Source organism: Cervus elaphus, chromosome 12, assembly GCF_910594005.1.
Source record: "Cervus elaphus chromosome 12, mCerEla1.1, whole genome shotgun sequence".
NCBI classification, from domain to species: domain Eukaryota; kingdom Metazoa; phylum Chordata; class Mammalia; order Artiodactyla; family Cervidae; genus Cervus; species Cervus elaphus.
Window position 1 is genome coordinate 45,015,893 of NC_057826.1, and position 27,153 is coordinate 45,043,045.

At 38.9% G+C, this 27,153-nt stretch overlaps 1 protein-coding gene across 5 annotated transcripts in view; it reads left to right on the plus strand.

Annotated features, from left to right (window-relative positions):
• UNC13C (unc-13 homolog C) overlaps positions 1-27,153 on the plus strand; it is a 647,876-nt gene that overhangs the window by 17,305 nt on the left and 603,418 nt on the right. For 2 of the 5 annotated variants that reach the window (XM_043920109.1, XM_043920111.1), the window contains exons 2-3: positions 2,394-2,464; positions 19,404-22,654. In XM_043920109.1, coding sequence (XP_043776044.1) covers positions 19,663-22,654 — 2,992 coding nt within the window. In that variant the 5' untranslated portion in view covers positions 2,394-2,464; positions 19,404-19,662. Of the gene's footprint in view, positions 1-276; positions 375-970; positions 1,092-2,393; positions 2,465-19,403; positions 22,655-27,153 lie in introns of all 5 variants that reach the window. The other 3 variants (XM_043920107.1, XM_043920110.1, XM_043920108.1) reach the window with 3 other exon arrangements.

Sequence of the window (27,153 nt, forward strand, 5' to 3'; positions counted from 1 at the left end):
TTGCTGGTGTGCTGGGCATTCAGCAGCAGCAGTACCCAGCTTAGCCTTGATCAATAGGACCCCAGGCTGTTGAATTCAAGCATGATTTCTATTTCAGCCTCAACTGACCATGATTGTTTGCTTGGCTATTCTTTGCTACTTCCATGGTGCATACTATCTGGTGGACCTTAACATGCAACACACAGTATTTCACACTTTGAACTCTTTCTTTCAAACCATCCACATTCCTCCTCTATAGTCTCTTTGACCCTGATGTTCTAAATTTTCTTCTTGCAGGCTCCTGAGAAATTAGGCAAGTGGTTCACCACTGCTCATGAGTCCACGTATATTTTTACCATGGGCCACTTCTCTTTGCACCCAAAGTGAATGATCAGGTAACCTACCCCAAATTCTACCCATTGGAAAGATTTTTCCCTCTCTGATGTCTTTCAGTGCTATACTGAGTGGGATGGTGTACCAACAGTCCATTTTCATGGAATACCCACATGTTCAGATACCCACACATTAGATAACCTGTCCATGCAGTAAGGAAGACTGCTTCAATAGCAATCAAGTCTTTCCTATCTAACTATATACATCCACATTGATCTAGTACTCACAGAATCCAGTTCATAAGTACTGTGTCAGTTCCTATATGATCCTATTGGTGCATGTATGTTGGTGAGGTTCTTCAGTTCCTTCAACACAGTCTTTTCCCTCCCTTTACAGACTCTTTTGTTTAGCTGCTTGTGTTGTTTCTTTTTCCTAGTTATTGGTCTGGGGGTCCATGGGAATGTTTTTGGTAGGTCTTGGAGGGTGCACACATTTTCTTGCAAGTTTTCAAGCAAGAGTGGAGCACTAGCTACTAACAGGGGAGAGCCACTTCTTGTCAGAGGATTCAGGGAAATATGAGGATTGAAGAGTTTCCAGTGAATTAACCCAGATGTCCCCAGCACATGACTCACAGTCCCATTTTTTTTCCCCAACTAAGGCCCCAATCTTGGCACAGCCAACCTGTCTAAATTGAGAGTTAAACCGTCTCTGGAGCTCTGCCACACTTATGATCAATTCCTGGGTCTGATGCTCAACTTTTTCTGCATCTGTTGCGAGAGGTGAGAATTTCTTTATCTGATGACATGGATGTCTGCTGTTGTTACCTTTAGTTTTAAATTGGTGGCATCACTTTAAGCCTTTCGATGTCTTTCTCTGTTGCATTAAGAGGCTTCAGTAGCTATTCCATTCAATGGCACTAATCACTTCCTCTCCCAATCTCTCAAATACCTCAATGTAGTACATGCAAGTTCTTTCCCTTCCACTGGTATTCACACATTGGTCCCCCACTAAAAGTGAATGTGTTAGTAATTGTTCTGTTACAGTATACCACAGGCCATCAGTTTTTGACGTAGCATCAGTGATTGGGTCCTCATTGCCAGTCCAACAGAGAGGATTTAGATAAAAGATCTCATTTTAGAGTCACTTCCCCAGTGCTCCCTTGATAACAACTTTTTTAAGTCAGGTTTTCTGGGAAACACATTATGAAACAGAGATATACGTGCAGAGCTTCTTTTGGAAGAAGCTGAGCCATGATGTATTTGCAACAGAGACCTCAGCCAATCCTAGGCCTCTGATACTAGGATGGCCCCTGTGTTAAAGCAAGAGGGCTAGGCATTTGGGAACTCCAATCAATGAATCATTGCATGTGGGCTGACCCAGAGAAGGGATAATAACCCCTTGGCCTCCGCCATTCTTAGAGAGTGACTCAGCTGTGTGCCTTTGGCAGTTGCATGAATGAGTGCCTTTGTCTTGGAGCGGGTGTTTGTGTGGCATACCACAGCTATGCCATACCAAATCTTCCCTTTAATGCTGAGAGAGGACTTGGATGGGAGGTTGGAAAGCAAATGTTATGGTCGCAGTTACTTTGATTTTAACATCAAGGACATGTAAGCACTCTGGGAAAACCCTTCTATGTCCTTCTATCTTCTATGACACAGAAGTTTACTCAGAAGACTTTCTCACTACTAATTTATTTAAGTTATTTTAGATAATATTTTTAAATGTATTAAAAATTAACAGATTATGGTTCCTAGGTGTCAAAGATTGTCTCTCTAATTTCCTATAGCGTTGTTTTGAGTCTTTACTTTCTGGCTATCAAGTCCTATCTGGTTATCAAGTCCTAGGTGAAGGGTCCAACTGAGTTAGGGGGCCAGATAAACACAGAATACAACCAGAGACTGAAACCTAGTATAATTTTATGGGAGGGAGGAAGGCTTACCATCATTTGTTAGCAGGGGCTTTTGAAAACTTGAATTTGGAGAGACATTCTATATTGTTATGTCTGTGGTTATTTGAGATACAAAAAAATTTTTGTATTTCCTTTGTAATTCCTTCCTATTTTCTTATTTCAATTACATCAGCGCCTAGGCTTGCCGTAGTTCAAGTTACCAACTGCTTCTTGGGCGATGATTATTCCCAGATGCTCTTTGAGGTAAGAGCTGGCTGATGCTAAGCATGTTTTAGTTTTAAACTAAAGAGACTTTCCATGTATAATTTACTATTCCATAATACAAAATATAAGAAACTTTTAAAGAACTGAACTTGTTATGTTAAATTCTTTATTGGGAGCATGTATTGCCAGTTATTATATGGAATGCGGTCTATTTTTGCCTAAAAAGTTGAAAGATGTCTTGCTCTTAGGTAGTTTAAAATAATTTCTTTATAGATTTACTTTAAAAGTACCCTGTGATATAGGAAAAGGATGAAATTTCAGCTCTGTTTATGAGACACTAATTTTAACTTTAAAGTGCCATACCCATTTTGCTTCCATGCTCTAAAGTGTAAATAATTGACTTTCACCCAAGAGTTAAAATCAGATGAAGTTCCACTGAATGAGGAGAATTGCACTGGACCTAACACTCTCAAAGGGGAAGGGAGGGAGGATATTAGTTATGTAAGCATCTAAGTTTTGGTCTGTTGGCACATTGGACAGCATTCATTAAAATTTAAAATTCTCAGTTTTACTACAGAATAAGGACACATCTAGAGTTATGTATAATCAGTGAGGTGAGAAGAACAGCTGAGAAGTCTTATCAGTAGTTAAGTGTAAAAGTCTGTGGTGAGAATTACACAAACGTTTATATATGTTCTTTAATGTGTAGAGTACTGTGAGGGGAAATTTTACTACCTCCATGGAAATATTTAATTTTTTGTGGATTTTTGTTTTCTAAAAAAGGTATTGATCTTAAGTGAACATGAATGAGGGCCTGAATCAAGGCAGTAAGTCCTGGAATGAAAGGCGGTCTGGCAAATGAGAGAAATAGTCAAGTTTAGGACCATAAAATTTAGAACCAGGTAGAAGTTTGGAGCAATTTAATAGAGGGATTAAAGATGAACCTAGAGTTCTAGTCCATATACCTAAGAGAATGTTGGTTTTGCTAATTAGTATTGTATGAGAAATTTAGAGAACTTTGTATTTCATGAATGAAGATAAATTTGAATATATTGACTACTGAATTCAAATACTGAATGGGAGATGTTCATAGTTATTCAGACCAAACTGAATGGAATTAACAAATAGGAATTAATGCAAAGATGAGAAGCTAGGTGCAGACCTACTGATTTGGTTAGATAAAGTTAGAGAAAAGGGAATAAAAGAAGTCTGAAAAGAGGGTGAGAGGCCAGCAGAACACAGACATTTACCTATGCTGGTGTCTCATCATCCCTTTGACAAAACTCACTGTGGCCTCAGACCCAGGCCTAGAGAATAGTCAGAAACACAGAATCTGCTTCTTCCATGGCCCTGTGGTCTCTTATTTCTGCTTTTGACACCCTGTGTTCAGCTTTTCTTTTTCTGAACGTATGTTTTCACTGCTCAGTTTTTCCAAAGATCAAAAGTTGATTGCTCAGGTCACAACATTGTCACTTTCTTGTTGAAATGCCTGAAAGGATCTGACAAAATCTCCATGTTCCAACTCCCAGTTCCCAAGATATAAAAACTAATTGGCCAAGTTTCCATCATGTAACCACTCTGGCCAAAATAACCACATCCAGAGAGAGGCTGTATTGTCATGGAGGTGTAGAGAATGATGTGAAGAAAGGCTGAGTGGTTATTGGTTTCAGATGCAGCAGATAAGTTAGGGAATATTAAGGTTTGGTACAAATGTGCCCAATTAAAGAGAAATTTTAATAGAGTTCTGAGGCTGAAATTGGGACAGCAAGAGGTTGAAGATGACTGACTCATGAGGAAGTAAAGACCAGGACTCCTCTGAGTTAGGTGAAAGGTGCAGTAGCCTGAGGAGGTAACAACACTGAAGGAAAGCTGAAGTCTCTTTTGTTTGTTTTGTATTTATAATTGGGTAGGACATAAACATGCTTATTGCTTAGGTTGAATAAACCCAGTAGAGAGAAAGAGAATTAAGATAGAAGCCAGGGAAGAGATAATTGCTGGAGCATAATTCTAGAGGTGGTGAGAGATGATGCAATCAGGAGCACAGGAGGAGATATGACCTTTGGAAAGAAGACATTCTCATATCCACAAGATGTGCAGTGAACATACAACTCTGAAGTAAATCTCTCTCTCAATACCTATTGTAGTTGTTCCAATTGGGTGACATTAAACCTGTGGATAACTTCAGTCTGTCTTCAGTCAAGGAGGCATTCTGTGTCTGCTAGATTTCCAAGCAGTCATGAGAATCAGGTCTGGCCTTTGTGATGAGACTGGATGTCAAAGAACCTTTTCTTCCCTAAACAGGATGTCTTTCTGTTTACACATTTATGTCTTTGAGTACACAGCCCAACTGCCTTTTTCAACATTGCACCCTCTAACTGGGGCAACTAAAAAAATGCTAATTTTCATACTAAAATCAATTAAACAGGTTTTCACCATTCTAGGAAATTGTCTCTCAAGTGTAATTTCCATCATCAAAGTACTCGCTATATTTTTTCCTAGAATGAGATTTGTAAGCAGTAAAATACATAGATTTCAGGTTTATAATTTGGACTTCCCAGGTGGCGCTAGTGGTACAGTGGTATAGAATCTGCCTGCAATGCAGGAGATGCAGGAGATACATGTTCAATCCTTGGGTGGGAAGATCCCCTGGAATAGGAAATGGCAACCTGCTCCAGTATTCTTGCCCGGAAAATTCCATGGGCAGAGGAACCTGGCCGGCTACAGTCTATGGGGCTGCAAAGAGTCAGACATGAATGAGCAACGAAACACATACAAAAAAATGAATATACATACTCTCCCAAGTAAGATAGAGACATTTCCATCACCCCAAAAGTTTCGTTACGTCACTTTCAAGCCAATTCCCATGCTTCACAGGCAACAACTTTTCAGATTTATGTTATCATAAGTTAGTCTTGCTTTGAACTTCATATGAATGGAATCAGAGAACATTTACTCTTTTGTGTCTGCCTTCCTTGCTCATCATGTGTTAAGATTCGTAGGTAATAGTGGTTCATTTTTTTTTTAAACTCTTTAAGTATAAAATTTATTTAATCATAAAGGATTTCTCTTTCTTCAACATGACTGCACACATTAAAAGTAAAAAAAAAAAAATAGAGACATATATTTACACAAATTAGAAACTACAGTCTCAGGTCCTGGATTGGGGGTTGAGAGGATGGACAGCAGGAGCAACTAGAGGATGGCTTCTCATCTGTTCCAGGTGTCCTGTGGTCATCTTTTTATTGGTTCATTTTTTATTATTGTTTAGTGCCCCACTGTTTCAATATACTGTAATTTGTATATACTTTCTCCTCCTGATGGATATTTTCCCACCTTTTGGCATTATTAATAAGGCTGCACAGAAATTCTTATACAAGTTAGTTTGAAGAAATATATCTTAATTTCTCCTGCATAAATACTTAGGAATGTAATTCCTGGACCTTAGTATAAGTTTTGGTTTAAGTCTACCAGAAACTACCAGATAGTTCTTAAAGTGATTATATTCTTTAACATGGTCTTCTTTAATGCATAAAAATTCTAGTTACTTTTCATCTTCTCTTAAATTTGGTATGTAACCAGTCTTTTAAAATTTTATCCATTCTCATCTATCTGAAATGGTATCTCATTTTTGATTTTTAATTTGCATTTTCTGATATTTAATGTTATAGAACGCATTCCCTTACACCTATTGGCCAGCTTTCTTGGCTGGAGAATCCCATGGACAGAGGATCTTGGTGGGCTACAGTCCATAGGGTCACAAAGAGTTGGACACAACTGAAGCAACTTAGCATGCACGCACACATTGACCAGTTAGAAATCAGTCTGAAATCTGATTACTAACCCTTTGTGTTGCTTTTAAGGATATGCTCTTGCCATTATAGATCAAAAGCAATAAAATGAGCAAAATAAGCTATCAAGTGCCTAATCATGTATAAAGAATACTTTGTGAACAGATTTTTTTCTTGAGACACCCAAGATGCAGAGCTCTATGTATTTCATTAATTAGACATGTGGGCATCTAATCAATGTATCAGTTTGCCAGCAATACTCATAATTTCTTGTTATAGATATATTCAGTGTAATTTTAGCATAAGGCATAACTGTGGCTGAAATATTTACTTGTATAAAATCAATAAAATACAATAAAATCATTATTATAAGTCTTTATCCACTCCTTTAGAGTATGTAATATTTTAAAAGAAATAACTTTTAACTATATATAACACTACACATTTTTATCTTTCTCACAAGGCTTCAGAATTGGTATGATTCTTAGTCTCTCATGAAAAACATCGGGCAGTTTGCTCTAGTCTAAATAGATGCAAAAGAGGAGCCATGTTACATTAGGACTCTCTTTTCTGTCTTACAGTCAGGAAGGGCATGGGGATAGAAGAAAGGTCTGCTCAGATCACAAGCTTACTGTTATTTATTAAAAACATAAATAATATCTAACATTTTTGAGTATTTCTGTGGTTCCAGGCACTCCTCTCATGATCTCTTATTTAATCCTTACAGCAATATGAAGGAGTTGGTACTGTTATTATCTCATTTGTCAGACGAGAAAACTTAGGAACAGAGAGGTTAAGCAGTTTGCTCACTGTATACAGAGAGCCAGGATTCACAGTAGACCATCCGGTCTGGCTTAACCTCCATCCCATGCCCCTCCCCGACTGTAACAAATAGTATATGTTGGAGCTCAGCTGGGCACCAAATGGAATATGCCTTCTATTCACCAAAGATGGAAGTGCTCCCTGATAGAACTGTGGTCATCTTATTTGAACAGTGTGCTGGGTATGGTTTGGGAGCCACGCTTACATTTAAATTCTACTCCCATCACTTGAGTAAGTCATGAGTAACTTCCTTAGGGTCTCTGGGTCTCAGTTTTCTTGTTTTTAGAATATGTGTGCTTAGTTGCTCAGTTGTATCTGACTCTTTGCTTCCCCATGGACTGTAGCCCACCAGGTTCCTCCCTCCACAGGGATTCTCCAGGCAAGATCATTGGAGTGGGTTGCCATGCCCTCCTCCAGGGGATCTTCCCAACCTAGGGATTAAACCCAGGTCTCCTGCATTGCAGGCAGATTCTTTACTGACTGAACCACCAGGGAAGCCCGTTTTTAGAATAAGAATAATATTTTACCTTAGGAGGATTTAAGGATTAATCATCTTAAAATATTGAAGACAGAGTAATCATTTTCTATTAGGATGAAAACAGCAAAAAAGTGCTTGGGAAGCTCAGGTGGGGGCATGTAATTTGCTCTTACAATTTGCTCTTACTCTTGGGCCCCTGCCTTATCACAGGTCACTAGGCTGGTAACGTGTCGCCAAGTAACCTAGTAGGACAGAGACATGGGAAACAGAATTAGTGGCAACTTTTGCTCCAGGATGGTGTTTTTCCTCAATGACCTTCCTTCATGCAGCTTATGTGTCTAGTAAGAATTCCATATCAATGTATGACAAAACCCACTGAAATGTGGTGAAGTAATTAGCCTCCAACTAATAAAAAAGAAAAAAAAAAAAAGAATTCCAATACATGATGAAAGTGCTCATAAGATTCTCTTACAGAAAGCTCTGTTAATATCAAAAGACCTTCTAGCTCCAGAAAATTACTGATGTTGACCATAGAGAATCAAGGTCAAAGTCAAATCACTTAAAGATGGATTTGGATTACTGCTTCTGAGAATGTTGCCATCATAGAAAGATGCCAAATCTTCTTGGATGGATTGCCTTAGAAGGAGGCAGTACAGCACAGGCAAGAGAAGCAGTGAAGCTGGGGCAGGAGACCTGTATTTTTGTTCCAGCTCTGCCGTTTGAACTCAGGCAAGGGTTTTGACCCTTCTAGGTTTTCATTTCATGTTGTGCACAATTTGAGGATTAGTGCTGTTTGAACTGTACTCTCCAAGCCCTGGTACCTGTAGAGGGTCTGTACGGGCGGTAGCTAGTGTGGAAGCAGCAGGTAAAGCGAGCCTCCAGCACTGTTTCTTTAATTCAATCAAAGAGGCTTGGCTTTGATCAGTTATATTCATTGAGTTTCCATGTCTGCTTTAGTTGGGGAAATAAGAGGGGGTGGTGAAATCTGGGGCTAAAATCCAGGTAAACTAAAGCAATATGTCTCTGAAATGACATCATTCTAAGTTGCTCATCTGTAGCCAGTGTACCTGTTTTCTGCCTACTGTCCACACCAGTGGGCAGAAGTTACAAAGACTGGAAAAAAAAAAAGTTACAAAGACTTGCTCTCCAGAGGAGTGTTCTGTAGCTGGGAACAGGGCCAGGCCATGGCCAAGATAGTCAGTGGGCCAGGCTTATTCAAGGCTGCCTAGGGGCTCATATCTGCCCTCTTCTATTACTTGTCTCCTTTGATGGGAAATTCTCCCCCATCTCATGCTTTTCTGTGTTCTCTCTGCTTTTCCCTCATACTCTTGAGGAATGTATTCATAAACCTTTTATACCAAGACAACACAAAGTGACTTACATGCCTTAAAACCTAAGAGCCCCTTGGTGAAATTTGCATTTCAGCAAGGACCAAATCTAAAACAAAAGTGACATAGCTTCTTGAGGCAAGAGTTCTTCACATGTATTACATAGGTGACCACTTTTTTCCTTAGGGTTGGTTCTCATGGGAAGTAGAGCTTAGTGTTTATGAGAATGGACTCTGAAGCCAATCAGTTTGGATTGCATTTCTCCCTGTGTCACTTCCCAGCTGTGTGTCCTTGGCCCAGTTACTTGGGTTCTCAGTTTCTTCATCTGTAAAATGAGTACCCATTGCAGATATTATAAACAAACATTATGTAGTAATGTCTACAAAGGAGTCGATAGAGTATGGCATTTAATAAGCATTTTGAAAATGGAAAAAACATGTACAAGAGGTATTTAATAAATAGTTTAGAAGAATAATGAAAGACTGAAGATCATGATTTGGAACATATGAAAAAGAGAAGATAAAGAAACTATTATGAAAACAATTAGTTCTTGATCTGTCTTTTAAATGATTGAGGCCAGATTAGCTGGAGGACCAGAATAATACAGATGATCTTACTTACAAAGCAAAATCAAGACACAGGTGTAGAGAACAAACATATGGATACTAAAAGGGAAAGTGGGGAGGTGGGATGAGTTGAGAGATTGAGATGACAAATATACACTATTGTTACTATGTATAAAATAGATAGCTGGGAGCCAACTGTATAGCATAGGGAACTCTATTCAGTTCTCTGTGGTCACCTAAAGGGGAAGGAAATCCAAAAACAGGGGATATATGTATACATAAAGCTCATTTCACTTTGCTGTATTGCAGAAACTAACACAACATTATACAGCAACTATACTCCAATAAAATTTTTAAAAAGAGAGAGACAACGAAGGAATAAACTATTGTATCTATGGCATCATGAAGAGGCCTGGAGTAGAGGGTATGAAATAATCTGTACCCAGAGAATAAGAGGGAAAGCTATATTTAAGGAAGATAAGACGGAAATTCAAGGGATGGTTTGGAGTGGTAGATGATATTACTTTAGGAGGCCAGTAGGCTATCACAATATTAAATGTCTGGAGTAAGGAGAATGTACATTATTATAGTGAAGGGACCAAGTTTGGAGTCAGGAGACCCAGGCAATACTTTGGCATCTATGAGACTCATAATTCACAATCCATACCCATACACTGTGGATAATATCCTCATAAGGTCATCAAGAAGATTGTGAGTTGATAGACACGAAAGTATTTCGTAGATTCTGAAGTGCTTATAGAATGATTGGTACTAGATGTCATTGTGGACTTCTAAACCAAAGTAGCAGCAAAGGAGGTGAGTAAAAAATTGTAGATGGGCTATTGTTTGATAAAAAAAAAAAAACCCTCACAAAATACCTTATTAGCTAGAATAAAGAGGGTATGAATCATTTGGCATTCATTCTTGGAGAAATGGGTCTTTCTGTTTATTAAAAATCATTTATTAGCTTCAGATAAACCTCTTAATCACTTTCTAGTTTGCTCATTTTTGTTGAAAAAATTTTCTATGTATTGGTTTCTTGTTTATATCTTAACATAAGACACAAAAATGAATAGTTCTCAGGGACACTGCACATGCATTATTGTGTTTCAGCAATTTTCATTGTCATAGTCAGACATGTGACCATAAGTTACATATATGCTGCTGCTGCTGAGTCACTTCAGTCGTGTCCGACTCTGTACGACCCCATAGACGGCAGCCCACCAGCCTCCCCTGTCCCTGGGATGCTCCAGGCAAGAACACTGGAGTGGGGTGCCATTTCCTTCTCCAATGCGTAAAAGTGAAAGTGAAGTCGCTCAGTCGTGTCCGACTCTTCACGACCCCATGGACTGCAGTTTACCAGGCTCCTCTGTCCATGGGAGTTTCCAGGCAAGAGTACTGGTGTGGGGTGCCATTGCCTTCTCCGAAGTTACATACATACATACATATATATATATACATATATATATATATATACACAAAATTATTTTACTCCCTCATATAAAAAGATATATATGATGGTTCTATTTTTAGCTTTTTAAGGCATCTCCATATTGTTCTCCATAGTGGACAATATATCAATTTATTAATCCATTCCTACCAACAGTGCAAAAAGGTTCCCTTTTCCCTACACCCTCTCCAGTATTTATTGTTTGTAGATTTTTTGATGGCCATTCTGACTGGTATGAAGTGTTGCTTCTTTATCATTTTGCTCTGCATTTCTCTAATGATTAGTGATGGTGAGCATCTTTCCATGTGCCTCCTGGTCATCTGCATGCCTTCTTCGGCACAGGAAGCTCAGCTCAGTGCTCTGTGGTGACCTAGATGGGTGAGATGGGCAGCAGGCAAGTCCAGGAGGGAGGGGATATATGTGTATGTATAGCTGATCCACTTCATTGTGCAGCAGAAACTAGCACAACATTCTAAAGCAACTATATTGCCAATTTTAAAAATAAAAATAAAAACAACAAAAATGAAAGATATATGACAGGTATAAATCCAATAAAGACATTCTAAGGGAGGCTTTTAAAAACCTGATCTTTTTATTTTCTCATCACCTGCCTTGTCCCAGCTGCACTGCTGCTCCCTCCCATCAGCTCCTTGTGACTAATGGTGTGACTAGCTTCCCCTTCCACCTCCAGCTACCCTGGCTTGTTACTTTGCTGTGCTGTAACGGTCCTGCTCATCGAGTTGTGTGGTCAACACACAGGTCAGAGCTACTTTCCACAACACACAGGTCAGAGCTCCTTTCCACAACACGCAGGTCAGAGCTACTTTCCACAACACGCAGTCAGAGCTCCTTCCCACCGGGCCCTCTGGCTCTGCTGACCTGCCCCTGCACATGGTTAGGTTTTGCTGTCTCTCTGCAGCAGCCCCTCTCCCTTCCCACCTCATGGGAAGTATCGTCCAGCCAGCTATTTTTCAAATCGCCAAGAATTTACTGTTGAACAGATATTTGGTGAACTGTGTTCACATATTTCTCTTTGACTTATTCTTGGAAAAATGTCTTTTAAACCAGCAGTCAGACAGTACAGGATATTTACTGTTAAGGTGCTGTAATGAGAAACAGAGGCTTTCTTGCTCTCCTCTGGTGGGGGATTAATGATCATCCTGACAGGGTCCTGCGTGCTTAACACAAAATCAATGCCAACAACGGAGCAGTGAAGAGATTTCCCTATTGGGCTGGTAGCAGGGATTTAGCAGATAGTAATAAACACAAGGTCAGAAACTCAAGTGGCAAGCCATGAGGTTCCTAGGCCAAAGGTGGGGATTCAGTTCAGAGTCAGGGGCTGAGAAAGGTCATGCTGAAATAGAGAGGTTGGAACTTGGGGAGGCAACCTGGCAGGTCCTCTTTCTCAGATCACCCTCTTTCTCTTCTCTCCCTTGCAAGTTAGCATTCGGATACCCAGGTCACCTATTTTATTGCATTTGATAAGGAACTTCGAATTGTTTATTGATCTGAAAAGACTTTAACTTAATTTTGGTAATGATTTAGCAATAAATTGCTGACTGTTCAAAGGTTCATTAGCTCTTTTGGCCCACAAGGACACCTACTGTTGAAGTCATATTAAATAGCTTTTTTACAAAATGGACTTATTAACACACTGGCAAAAAATATTTTAATCCCCATGAGACCCTAATATTCAGTTTGGAGTTGATACATTCTCAGTCCAAATCTGGGGCCTGGAGTCAAATCTGTGTTGCTTATTAATTGCATGTACTAAGTCAGGTCTCCTTGAAATCTCTAAACCTCAGCTTCCTTTTCTGGAAAATAATAATACTGACTTTACCCAATTATTATGGGATTAAAATGAAGTGAGGTAAATTTTAGAAAATTATATACGCAGTGCTTGGCACATAGTAAAAGTCATAATTAAATATTATTACTAAAGTGTCTCATAACATAGTCTAGCATTTTAATCTCTCTCAAAGATTTCCTGCCCAAAAATTTACATCTTACCCCCAAACATCATTACTGAAAACAGTGTGCATGCATGCTAAGCCTCTTCAGTCGTGTCTGACTCTGTGCAACTCTATGGACTGTAGCCCGCCAGGATCCTCTGTCCATGGGATTCTCTAGGCAAGAATACTGGAGAGAGTTGCCTTTTCCTCCTCCAGGGTATTTTTCCGACCAAGGGGTCGAAACTGTATCTGTTATTGCTCCTGCATTGGCAGGCAGGTTTCTTACCAGTAGCACCACCTGTATGAGTGTGTGATTAAAGGGCTTCCCAGGTGGTGCTAGGGGTAAAGAAACCTGCCTGCCAGTGCAGGAGCCTCGGGGGACATGGTTCAGCCACTGGGTCGGAAAGATCGCCTGCAGGAGGGTTGCATGGCAACCCACTCTAATATGCTTGCCTGGAGAATGCCTTGGACAGAGGAATCTGGCAGGCTACAGTGTATAGGGTTGCACAGAGTCATACATGACTGAAGTGACTTAGCATGCACACATGTATGTAATTAAAGGTAATACAACTGGAGGGTAAATATGAGATTTTGAATTCAAGTAGTTAAGTATCATATGATACATATGATGATAGACTGGTCTTCCCGCCCCTCCTCAACCCCTTCTCCTCCCATATATCTTTTACTGATTTTGATTCTATCCTGATCTGGGCTACTAACATTTGTTTTTAAATAGAACTTAAGAGAGGAGATTTGTGGGCTTGTATGTGGTGCATTTTAGGACATGTGTCCATTACCACTGGTAACATTCATTTTGTATGCAGCTTCATTGACCCCAGGTTTAAGGACCAACATATCTTTTTGCTTTAGTTGTTTTTCATAAAGCTCTGGTGGAAGCTGTTGAGAGAGAGGATAACATGGTGCTGCTCACTAGCTGTGTAATTTTGGCTGTGTCTCTTAATCTCTTTGAACCTCTTGTTTCCTCATCTCTAAAATGGACATAATAATGTCTTCAGAGAGTTTCTGTGAGGATTATTTGGGATGGCTTAAGTTTCTGGAGGGCTTCCCTGGAAGCTCAGATGGTAAAGAATCTGCCTGCAATGCAGGAGACCCAGATTTGATCCCTGGGTTGTGAAGATCCCCTGGAGAAAAGAATAGCAACCCACTACCAGTCATGTATGGATGTGAGAGTTGGACTGTGAAGAAAGCTGAACACCGAAAAATTTATGTTTTTGAACTGTGGTGTTGGAGAAGACTCTCGAGAGTCCCTTGGACTGCAAGGAGATCCAACCAGTCCATCTTAAAGGAGATCAGTCCTGGGTGTTCATTGGAAGGATTGATGCTGAAGCTGAAACTCCAGTACTTTGGCCACCTCATGCGAAGAGTTGACTTATTGGAAAAGACCCTGATGCTGGGAGGGATTGGGGGCAGGAGGAGAAGGGGATGACAGAGGATGAGATGTCTGGATGGCATCACTGACTCAATGGGCATGAGTTTGAGTAAACTCTGGGAGTTTGTGATGGACAGGGACGCCTGGCGTGCTGTGATTCATGGGCTCGCAGAGTCGGACATGACTGAGCAACTGAACTGAACTGAACTGAACCAGTATTCTTACCTGGAGAATTCCATAGACAGACAGTAGCCTGGTGAACTACAGTCCATGTTGTCTCAAAGAGTTGGACATGAATGAGCAACTAACACACACACATACAAGTTTCTAAAACATAACAGGTGCTCATTAAATGTTAGTTTCCTGCTCTATCCTGGCCGCTTGCTTGAAGGAAGTTCTGCAGGTGATATTTGAGACTCACCAGCCTTGTTAGGGGCTTCCCAGGTGGCTCAGTGATAAAGAATCTGTCTGCAAAACAGGAGATGTGAGATGGATTTCTGGGTCAAGAAGATCCCCTGGAGAAGGAAATGGCAACCCACTCCAGTATTCTTGCTGGGAAATCCCATGGACAGAGGAGCCTAGTGGGTTACAGTCCATGGGGTCGCAAAAAGTGTTAAATGTGACTTAGCGACAAAACAACAACAAACCTTGTTAAAGTAGCTATGGCTTTGTAATGAAATTGTAACAGAGACTGAGAAAGAGAACCCAGTGACTGGGAAGGTGAGATTTCTATATTGGAAATTTGCCTCTGGACCATGTAGGTATAAAGCATTCTCTATTTCCCCTCCAACTGCTTCTTTATAGTATTTTTTTCTTTGTTTGTTTTTCATGTCATCCTCCAACTGAGTAGGATTCCTAGGTTGCCTCCCACTTCTATCTACCTTATTTTTCACAACAGATGCCACATGATGAATCTTCTGTGAATATTTCTTTCATCTTTTCAACACACTTCTTAGTTCTAATGGTAACTAATATGAGCTGGGCTCTGCACTGTTTTAGATACTCTTCTAAGAAATTTACATGTGTTAACTCATTACAGCTATCCCATGAGGAGATACTATTTTTGTCCCAGTTTAATCACTGTACAAGTGGTTCCCTTTTCTCCACATCCTCTCCAGCAATTATTGTTTGTAGACTTTTTGATGATGGCTACTCTGACTGATGTGAGGTAATACCTCATTGTAGTGTTGATTTGCATTTCTCTTAAAATTAGTGATGTTGAGCATCTTTTCATGTGCCTCTTGACCATCTGTATGTCTTGGACAAATGTCTGTTTAGGTCTTCCATCCATTTTTTTGGTTGGGTTGTTTGTTGTTTTTTTTTTGATATTGCACTGCATGAACTGTGTATATTTTGGAGAAACTAACAATATTATAAAGCAACTATACTCCAATAAATAATAAAAATAATATGGAATAAAAAAAAGAAAAATGTACAAGTGAAAACAGTATAGAAGTGACTTTCTCATGCTTATATGGCTAATATGCCTCATCTAGAAGCTGTGCTGAAAACCAAAAACCATTAGTGTCCCCTCATCAAATGGAGCTTCTGAACCTAAGTTTCAGAGATTTCCACATTCTATTTACATTTTGTCCATGCAGACCCACCCTCCTTTAGTTCCCATCTCTCTCCAAGGTGGGTGTTTTTTTATTTTTAACATGATGTGAATGTTTGTGATGCCTACCTTCTGCATATACTGATTTTCTTTATCTGGATCTAAGGCCAAGTTCAGCTAGTTAGTTCAGTCTTCTTGGAATCTTTATAATCCATCTTCAAAATTATGGGCTTGTTACTTGTTCATTCATTCATTTGTGCATGTATTTATTTATTTGCCCAACAAATATTGTAAGTTTAATATATATCAAGCAATTTGAATATTTAAAGTTAAATAGATCACAGCCCCTGCCCTCTCAAATCACATTTTAGATATAGACACATAAATATTTCACACAAATAACTGTTATATTCTAAGAATTACCATAGCAAATGTGCATTCAAGGCATTGTGGGAGCACAGAGGAGGAAGTGCTGGAGCCTAAGGAGGTCAAACAAGGTGATGCTAATCCCTGCTGGATCTAAGATGTTTAGTTGCTTTAGAGACATTCATGAGTAAGATGTGGGGATAGAGGAGACGGGAAAGAAATGGAGCCAAAAGGAAAAGCATGGACAAAGGCAAGTGGATGAGGCAACATTACAATGATCACAGAACTGTTGTTATTTCAGCATGTCTTAGGCAGACATGCTTCTAGAAGGGACAGGGCATGAAACTACTGAGACAGTGATTTAAGTGGAAGGATTTATATCTTTTAAATGTATTAGTTTTAAGAAAGGTTGATTTGAGAGAAGAGCCAACTTAGAGTTAGGAAGACCATATAGGATATAATTGTAGTAGTCCAGATGAGAAATTGTGGAGTTCAGCACTGAGGCATCACTAGTGGGATGAGTGAACATATCTAGGGTATGGAAATAGGATGGATCATATTGAATCTAGAATGATTCCTGGGTATATGTCTTGGGGAAGTCAATAATTAGGATATGATATTAAACTGAGATTAATCATTCAAGAAAATGACTAGGTGTTGGATGGAGTTTATATTTGGACAACCAGCTGATGATATTTAATAAGTGACTGAAATGTGAGTTAATTTCTAACTTTCTGTGAGTTTGGAGTTAAGTATGGATCACCAAGATTGTGTTATGAACACAAGATCTACCCTCTTTGCAAAATTTTGGGTATGCAGTATTATTAACTAAATGCTCTGTGATGTGCAGTAGGTCCTCAGGGCTTATTCAACTTGCATGACTGAAACATTTTACCTTTTGGACCAATTCTTCAATAACTATTTATTGAATGTCTTTGTGTATGCTGGATTCAGGATGTTTGAAACTGGACAAGTCATTCTTACCATTAAATAGGACATAGGCCAGGGGATGGAAACAGGAATGAGAGAACAGTAGGGAAGAACATGTATTGCCTATGCACTGGCTTGCGGGAGAGTGTGGCAAAGAGAAAAGCTTGGTGTGGGTGGTCAGTGAAGTCTTCACTGAACAAATGATTCTGAAGCTGAAACACAAATTTTACAGACAAGGAAGGCTAGACATGAATGATATTCTAGGTGTAGAGAACAGAAAAGTTATTGAGGTGTGAAAGAGAGTAGAGCCTGTATTGAATAACAAGTTATTCCATGTGGTTAGAATACAGAACAAGTGAGTTCATCTGTGCAATGGTGTCCACATACCCTCAGGTTTGCGTTTTGAAGCAGGGCATCATTGCAGATTAAATTTTCCTGTTTAAAATTGTTCCAACCATTATTGTCTAGAACAATAGCTCTGAACTAGTAATACAGGTCAGGAAGTCTAAACACAATTTCATGAAAATATTAGGGGCATTGACAAAATTGCTGCTTTCATCTAAAAAAAAAAACCATGTATTTGTTTCAAGGTTTGGGAAACCCAGGCTCTTAGGCAGAGGGATTAGTAGAACAATTTATTTTACTGAAGTTGGCTTTAAAGTAATTTATCTACTCTGCTGCTACTTAACTTTCCAATATGTCTCCCCCCACCCCCCCACAGGAGAGATTGCATAGAGGTACAATAAATGTTTTTTGAATTGAATTCAGAAATTAATTTCTTGACATTATTATTAGTAGAAAACAGGTCCTGGCATGTAATTCTGAATGAATGACAAATTGTCTCAGACAAGCAAAATTTGACTCTGACTGTTTATGAAATCCAGAAGACGTGGATTTAGAGTGTCTCTCTCTCCTCCATCATTTTGCTTCCTTCTTGCATTGCAGTGCCCTGTCTCTTATGAAGCTTAGCTCCTGGCCAGAGAATGCATTCCCCAACTCCCTGCAGAATCCTAGTGAAGTGAAATTGGCAATTTTCCGAATGGAGGGAGCTGATAAAGAGCCATCAGGCTCCTAAAACAATGTGCAGTTTTATGATGTATTCTTTAAAGAATTAGAGCATTTATCTACTCAAATCCATAGTTTGATATCAACAAAGATTTTTGGTCATTACTAGTATTTTGTGATATATTTCAGTGATGAAATAGTTCAAGTCAACAAAATTATATGTGAATACCTATTACATACAAGGCATAGTGCTGGTAAACCAGCAAAATTAATGTAAACTGTCGTCGTCTTCACGTAAGTCAAGAAGCTAACTACTACAAATATGACTTAGTTATGTGGTCATTTACATTATAAAACACCAAATCATAGGATGAATTATATATCCAACCAATTTTTTATTATCTTTAGACATGTTTTATTTGTGGTACAATCTCTTTTTGTGATTTGGCACTCTATCTTCAGTTAGGATCTTAACCCTAGGGATGGGTTTCCTGCACCTGCCACAAGTCTAAACTGGTTGGTTAGGGTGGCTTTGCTTTTCCAAGCTACATTCTCTAAGAACTTAGATGTATTATCCTTATTTTCAAATATAAGATTTTCCTATTGTGTTTTTGTCATTATTATATGCCTAAATATTATATAATTGTCTATTTTTTTCAATTCATGATACTCCATTGACAAATTTGATGTTTATATAGGATGTCTTTTCTCTTGGTATTTATATCATCCTATGAAATATTTTCTTACTTGGATTATTTTAATCACTATTTAAGAAACTATCAATCATTGAATACCTAGAAAAGTAAGACTATTTGAATAAGAAAAAATCTTACATGAATAATATTAATTCAGTGAATTTTAAATGTTTGATGTGGGGCAAATATATTTAAATTGAAATGTAGTATTTGTATAAGTAAATGTAATTTTAGGAAAAGATACAAAGTGGAAATGATAAGCTCATATAGTGAATATATAATAGTTATTAAAATTTGCCTGTCACCTTAAACAAACTTTTCTAAATAATTGCTATTACCTTTACTAATATTTTAATTGTGTCTACCCATAAGTGATTTAGGAAAAGGAAAGGCATATTCATATCAATGTATGGCAAAACCAATACAATATTATAAAGTAATCAATAAATAAAACTGAAAAAAAATAAACACAGTTATTGGTTCTGCTTTCCTTACCTAGTTGTTTTAAAAGTGTGTGTTGAAATTCAGATATTTCTGTGTCCCCTCTGAAATTTTTCCACACACTGTGTATCTTGAATAGTTTTGAAAACTGTTAGCAATGGGCTAAATCTAGGATCTAATTCTGATATTCACTTTGCAATTCCTTTTTTTAGGTACTGCCTGAAGTTACGTGGAAATGAAAGAGACTCATGAAACCCCTCCTCCAAGAGAGAATGAATGTCTTTCATAAACGGAGCCTGGCTTCTGGTTTTCCCAGGATAGTGACACTGTGGCAGCCACAGCGGCCCTTCCTGCTATTTTCACTGATTCACAGAACATCTGAACAGTGATGCTGGCCTTGGATTTACAGAGTTCCATCCTGATACATTATTTACTTCCCTGGGACAGAAAAGCTTGCACTAATTGCTCTCCATGGTGGCTAATCTTTTCAAGAGCCTGATTTTACCTTACATCCATAAGCTTTGCAAAGGAATGTTTACAAAGAAATTGGGAAATACAACCAAAAAAAAAGAGAATCGTCAGCCAAAAAAAGATCAAGACCTTCCTGTTGCTGGCCAGACCAAAACCCCCAAATTTTCTAACACCTTGAAAAGCACAGTGAAGAAGCTTGCAAAGTGTTCATCCACTCGCAACTTATCCACTGAAGAAGAGGAGGCTAACAAAGAATTTTCTCTCTCCCCCACATTCAGTTACCGAGTAGCTATTGCCAATGGCCTCCAGAAGAATATTCATGTAACCAACGGTGATCATGAGGAGCTCCTTCAGGAGTTATCTTCCATTGAGAGTTCCTACTCAGAATCACTCAGTGAACTAAGGAGCAGTACAGAAAACCAGGCGCAGTCCACACGCATGATGCCAGTTAGACGCAACAGGAAGAGCTCCAGCAGCCTGGCACCCTCAGAGGGGAGTTCCGATGGGGAGCGCACTCTGCATAGCTTAAAGCTAGGAGCTTTACGCAAACTGAGGAAATGGAAGAAGAGTCAAGAATGTGTCTCCTCGGATTCAGAGTTGAGCACAATGAAGAAAACCTGGGGAATCAGAAGCAAATCTTTGGACAGAACTGCCCGAAACCCAAAGACCAATGCCCTGGAGCCTGGATTCAGTTCCTCTGGCTGCATTAGCCAAACACAGGATGTCATGGAAATGATCTTTAAGGAACTTCAGGGAATAAGTCAGATCGAAACAGAACTTTCTGAACTCCGAGGGCATGTCAATGCTCTCAAGCACTCCATTGATGAGATCTCCAGCAGCGTGGAGGTTGTGCAAAACGAAATTGAGCAGCTGCGGACAGGGTTCGTCCAGTCTCGGAGGGAAACTAGAGACATCCATGATTATATTAAACACTTAGGTCATGTGGGAAGCAAGGCGAGCCTGAGATTTTTAAATGTGCCCGAAGAAAGATTTGAACACATTGAAAGTGTGGTGTACCAAATTCTAATAGATAAAATGGGTTTTTCTGATGCACCAAATGCTATTAAAATTGAATTTGCTCAGAGGATAGGACACCAAAGGGATTGCCCCAACGCAAAGCCTCGACCCATCCTTGTGTACTTTGAAACCCCTCAGCAAAGGGATTCAGTCTTAAAAAAATCCTATAAACTCAAAGGAACAGGCATTGGAATCTCAACAGATATTCTTACTCATGACATCAAAGAAAGAAAAGAAAGAGGGATACCATCCTCCCAGACATATGAGAGCATGGACATAAAGCTGTCTACTCCAGAGCCCAGACTTAAGAAGAACAGTTGGCACTCTCCTGATGACAGTGATGGAGAGCTGGGATCTGACCTCAATAGAAACAGTTATGCTGTGCTTTCCAAGTCAGAGTTTCCAACAAAAGGAAGTGCTTCCAAGTCAAGTTCAAAATCACACAATGCTAGAGCCAAGAATAAAACTGCTAGTAGCAGCAAAATTGCAAATAAATCAGAATATGATAAAATTTCTTCACATTTGCCAGAATCGGATAACTTGGCCAAACAAACCACAACCCATTATGCAGATGTGACACCTCTCTGGCACTCACAGAGTGATTTTTTCACTGCTAAATTTAGCCGTTCTGAATCTGATTTTTCCAAATTATGTCAATCTTATTCAGAGGATTTTTCAGAAAATCAGTTTTTCACTAGAACTAATGGAAGCTCCCTTCTGTCTTCTTCAGACCGGGAACTTTGGCAGAGGAAACAGGAGGGCACCTCTACCATATATGACAGCCCTCAGGATCAGGGTTTGAATGGGGCTTCTCAGGGTGTCCAAGTGCAGAGTGAAATTGAGAACACAGAAACTGTGGACAGTGGAGTGAGTAATGGCATGGTGTGTGCGTCTGGAGACCAGAGCCACTACAGTGATTCTCAGCTCTCTTTACATGAAGATCTTTCTCCATGGAAAGAATGGAATCAAGAAGATCAAGGAGCCAATTTAGGTTTAGATTCATCTACCCAGGAAGTTTTTGACTATGATGCAAACAGTCTATCTGATCAACAGCTTGATGTTTACCATAAAGACCTGGAAGACTTGGGAAAGGGCCACAGTGACCTTCAGGATGACTCTGAGAGCTACGATTTAACCCAAGATGACAACTCATCTCCATGCCCTGGGCTGGATAATGAACCACAAGGACAGTGGGTTGGCCAGTATAATTCTTATCAGGAACCTAATTCTAATGAGCTCTACCAAAATCAAAACCAGTTGTCCATGATGTATCGAAGTCAAAGTGAACTGCAAAGTGATGATTCAGAGGATGCCCCACCCAAATCTTGGCATAGTCGATTAAGCATTGACCTTTCCGATAAGGCTTTCAGCTTCCCCAAATTTGGATCTACACTGCAGAGAGCTAAGTCAGCCTTGGAAGTGGTATGGAACAAAAGCACGCAGAGTCTCAGTGGGTATGAGGACAGCGGCTCTTCCTTAATGGGGAGATTTCGGACATTATCCCAATCAACTGCAAATGAATCAAGTACAACCCTTGACTCTGATGTCTACACAGAACCTTATTATTACAAAGCAGAGGATGAAGAGGACTATAGTGAACCAGTGGCTGATAATGAAACAGATTATGTTGAAGTAATGGAACAAGTCCTTGCTAAGCTAGAAAACAGGACTAGTGTTACTGAAACAGATGAACAAATGCAGGACTATGATCACCCTTCATATGAAACCCCTTATGAAACCCCACAAGATGAGGGTTATGATGGACAGGCAGATGATGTGGTTGGTGAAGGGGGATTGGAACCCTTAAATGAAGCACTGGCTGAAATTGAAATGAAAGAAGATGAAAACCAAAACATCCCTGAAAAACCAGTGGAAGTCACAAAGCCAAAGCGGATTCGTCCCTCTTTCAAAGAAGCAGCTTTGAAAGCCTATAAGAAGCAAATGGCAGAATTGGAAGAGAAGATCCTGGCTGGAGGTATTTATGTTTAACTGCTATATTATGAGCTCACTGGGTTGTGTTCTTGAGAACATGTTCTGTGTTTACCCTTGGGAGAAGGAATTTAGTTTCAAGGAATTTGCATGTTTATTCTGAGAATCTTATTTTACTTGGCTCCCCCAACAAGCTGGGCTTGACAATTTAAAATCAAGGTGCTTTCAAATAGGTCATACTAAAATAAGCACTATACTCCATGGATCAAGATTTCTGTGCTAGGATTAGTCAAAAAACACCCTTCATATTTCCAACTTAATGGCATCAGGTATCAAAGGAAGGGTGGGTGAAATTAAAGAGCAGCCTGGGGTCTACATTTTGGTTCTATTAAGTTTTATAGGGATTGGGAGAAAGATAAACTTAATCTTAAAGAATTAAGAAAGATAGATTCCTAGATTTACCACTCCTTTCCCCACCAATTCTGTGCTTTGGAGCATGGCAGCAGGAAGAACTAGGTCTACACAGCCAACCCCATCCTGAACCATGGAGGACCACAGCTTCACTCACTACCTACTGATGCAGCTAAGGGAGGACATTAAAGTCCTAGTCTGTGCCTGAATGGTCATAAGTCACTCTTTTAAAGGAGTCAGTAAGGGGATAGAGACAAGTATCTTCCTTCAAAGAATGGAGTAGAAGTCTCTTGACCATTATGGAAATGAAAACAGTACCTTACCTAATAATTTTCCTTGACCTCCTGGGGGAACAATTTTGGATCATATACTTTTGAAAAGTAACTGCATATAAGTAAAAGTTTTGTTGACTTTTAATTTCTCAACCAAACTTTATCTCAATCCCTTAACATTTACTTTATTTGCATGCTTATTTCTTTCTATCTTTAAGGTAGTTTGATATAATCTCAGTTTTAATTGATCATATACTGTTAATGGCTTCTTTGAATATGGAAATGTCATCTTTAAAATACTCTACATAATACTTCATAAAGTTATATATTTATATGATCAAATATCACTTGCTATTATAAAATAATATATAATAATTTATTTATCTGGTAGCTGATATGGCTTCATTTTCTGTGATCAGATACTACTTCAAACTGGTCATGTTCTGGCTGACATGGGTGGATCATTGACTAGACAGATACCTTCATGATTAAAATATTTTAGGCCCTAAAACAATTGAAATACTATTAGGGTTCTCTGCTCTAAAATTCTGTTCATATAAAACGGCATATCTTATGTAATTTTTTAAAGAACGTAAGTCAAGGGCATCTTGGGTACATTGGCTGTGTTTTTTGGTTGTTATTTTTAAAAGGAAGAGTTCTCAACTATTTTTAAAATTGATTTGAAAGGGCAAAGTAGTCAAAATTTTATGTAAATGTAACACATACTGGAATATCTTATTTTAGAGTGACTTTTAATATTATATATTCTTATTACTGAAACTCAGTTCATAGTTCAAAGCCTGAAATACAGGTCAGGCTTTGACATTATATTTTACTTACTATGGATTCAGAGAGATCTACTCAAAAGCATATTAAGAATAAGCAGAGTGTGTAGGTATGTATGTTTGTTGTGGTGCAACACATTAATGTTTTCATGCCAATTGGTTAAGGTATCCAAAATGTTAGGCAATATTATAAATACAATGAAATTATATGTTTCCAAAAGAAAAGTGGATCTTCATCAACTTATAAAAAAATCCCAAATTAGCAAACTTTTGCAAGGTAGTTTTTTACTTATAATGATTATTTACATAGGTAAAATCCTAGTCTTTCAATGGTACTTATCCTCAGAAAACATGAATTCATTTGGTTATTCACATAGCACCCACTTCGGAATCCTAAGGTAGGTAAAAACAATTGTGTACCACATACCTAACACACCAGGTGTGTCATACCTGACATGATGACTCCAGAGGACTCAGACCACTCTACCATCTTGGAACTTGGCTTGTTATCCTATGAGCCAACTTTGAATGGAATCTGTTGGATATCATTTATCCTACAGGAAATCATACATACATCTTTAAGATGCTCTCTGATGGCTTGAGAGGCACCAGATTGACTCCCCAGGAGGTTGCAGTAGCCTAGATTTTAAAGGCCATCTCTTTTCTCTTTGGCAGCAGCCAGGCAGTTGTCCCCCTCCTGTGACACCAATATGCCTCATGAGGAAGGGCAGCCAAGGGAGGGCATTTTTCAGGCCCCTTCCCGGTTCAGAGCGTCCCATTGAGGTGCCAATTGTCGTGATGGATTCTGTGCCCATGGCCATCTGCTTACTGGGCTTTGGGCAGATGCCAGCGTATTTTTCTCTTCATGACAATGCAGTCGCAATTGGGTAGCAGTGCTGTCTTCTCTCCATTACTGACCTGGCAAGATTGGACCTTAGATCTCTTGCTGTAAACAATGTGGGAGTGGTTCTCCTGACAGAACTTGATGGAATTGTTGGCTTATGAATTTGAATCATTATTTCAACTTTTGTCTTCAGGGTCCTGGTAAAGAGGGACTTTTTAAAGACCCCAGTGTACATGGATGTTTGATGCCAGTTTATATGAGAATCTTAACTTTGAACAGCAGGCCAATCAGGAGAGAGATTTTAGTCTATGTGTAGCCAGAACCTCCATGAGGCCATATTCTTCCCTTGCTGCTGGACCCTATGTGTGTAACTGGTCTGAAACACATCATGATGGTGAATATCTGATCCTCTCCCCTTAGCCTTTCACCACCCATCAACTGGAATTAATTAATATCTCCTCTGAATTTCCCTATACCTATTTCTTGGAGCTCTGGTATCCACCTTTATAATGATAATTTATCTGTATTCCTTATGTTCTCTTCTAAGCTGTAGTCTGAGGGTCAGAAGTCTTGTCTTGTCATCCTTTCATTTGCACTGTGCCTAGGCCAGTGCTTTATACAAAGATGGCACTGAATATGTTGGATGAATGCCTACATCAAAGGAAGCAGGATACTGAATAAAAAACATGAGCTTTCACAGAAAATCCAAATCCAAACTGTGGCCTTTAATTGCTAAATTGTGCCTTTATTTCCTAGGGGTTCAGAAGTATGATTAGAGATGCAAACCTATTATTGAGCACTATTATATACCAGGCATTTTCCCAGCAGTTTATCTATCTTTTTATTCCTTTGCCTCCTACAGCATCACTAAAAATTTGATTCCATTATTATCTCATTTTACAGGTGAGGAAACTGAGATGCAGAAAGCTTACATAACTTGTTCAGTGTCATACAAGTAGTAAGATGGTGAATACAGAATTAAATAGATGGTTAATTTGTTTTTTGAGAGCAGCCATATGCTTACTCACCTCAAAGACTGTTTTGTTCATGTTTTAAGGTGGAGAGACATGATGAAAGATGGAGGTAACCTTGGCCACAGGCAGGGCTCATTCCAACTAAAGGATTTTCACAAGAAAATAGAAATAATATGAAAAGCACTGAGGTTTTATTGTGAAATAGTTCATTCTCAGTTTTTCTAGTCCAAATGCATGGTTCATCTTATAAATCAAGGCTTGTAGAGCCCCCAAAATACTGTACAACAGATATTTGAACAATGATGTTCTAAAGTCTGAGTGCAATTTACCAGGAATTAGATTCTAAAGTCAGTTTGAACTAAGTTTTTCAAGAAAAATAGTAAAAAATGTTTTGTTTTGAAATGTCATTTCCAGGCTGCCTGTAGGTTCCGGAAGAGGCTGCTGCTAGACAGGATTGTAAAGTCCATAAGTGAATTGCCCTTCCCATTGCTATTGTAATGCCAGAGCCTGCCCCAGCATCTGGCATATTTATATATGCTAGACTCCTCTCTAGTTCCGTGGAGAATTCTTAGAATTCAGATAAACTTTAATTTTCTTTCTTTCTATTGAAAAGACTTTTAAAATTAGATATATTTTAATATAGTACAATGGGAAGAATGTGATAGAAAACTTGACTTTTCTCACCTTTGGCTCAGTTAATCACATCTTTCTATAATGATATTAACTTATACATCTCTAAAAACTTATCTCAATTTACTTAAATTCCAGCTTTAATGTTGAAGAATAAATATTTCAACTAAGTTTCGGAGGTTTGTTGGCCCAAATTTATCTATCAAGAGGTGCTTCTTAAACGTTTGAACGTCTCTGAGCCTCTGCTGCAGAGAGCCCAGCTCAGGAGCTATGAAGTCTGCCTTTTTGATGCAAGTGAGCATCATAGCACGGTTGAAGAGTCTGCTAAGTACTGTGTAGCAAATATTATACCTGCACACGTAGGATTGTTTCATCTCCTCTTTTCTAATTGGAAGAGACAGAATCAGTCTAAGAAAATGTGTGAATAATTTGCTTAAAATGAAGAATGATTTATAATTCTCCAGAGCAGCAGGTTATTACACTTATGAGGAGGTTTTGGTAATTTCTACACATTAAAATATAGAGAAGCACTATATATAGTCCTTGAAATTTAAACATCCTTCTTCAAGGCAAGTATAACAGTACTAGTGATAACAGAAGGCAGCCCGTTTGTAAAATGTTCTATTTAA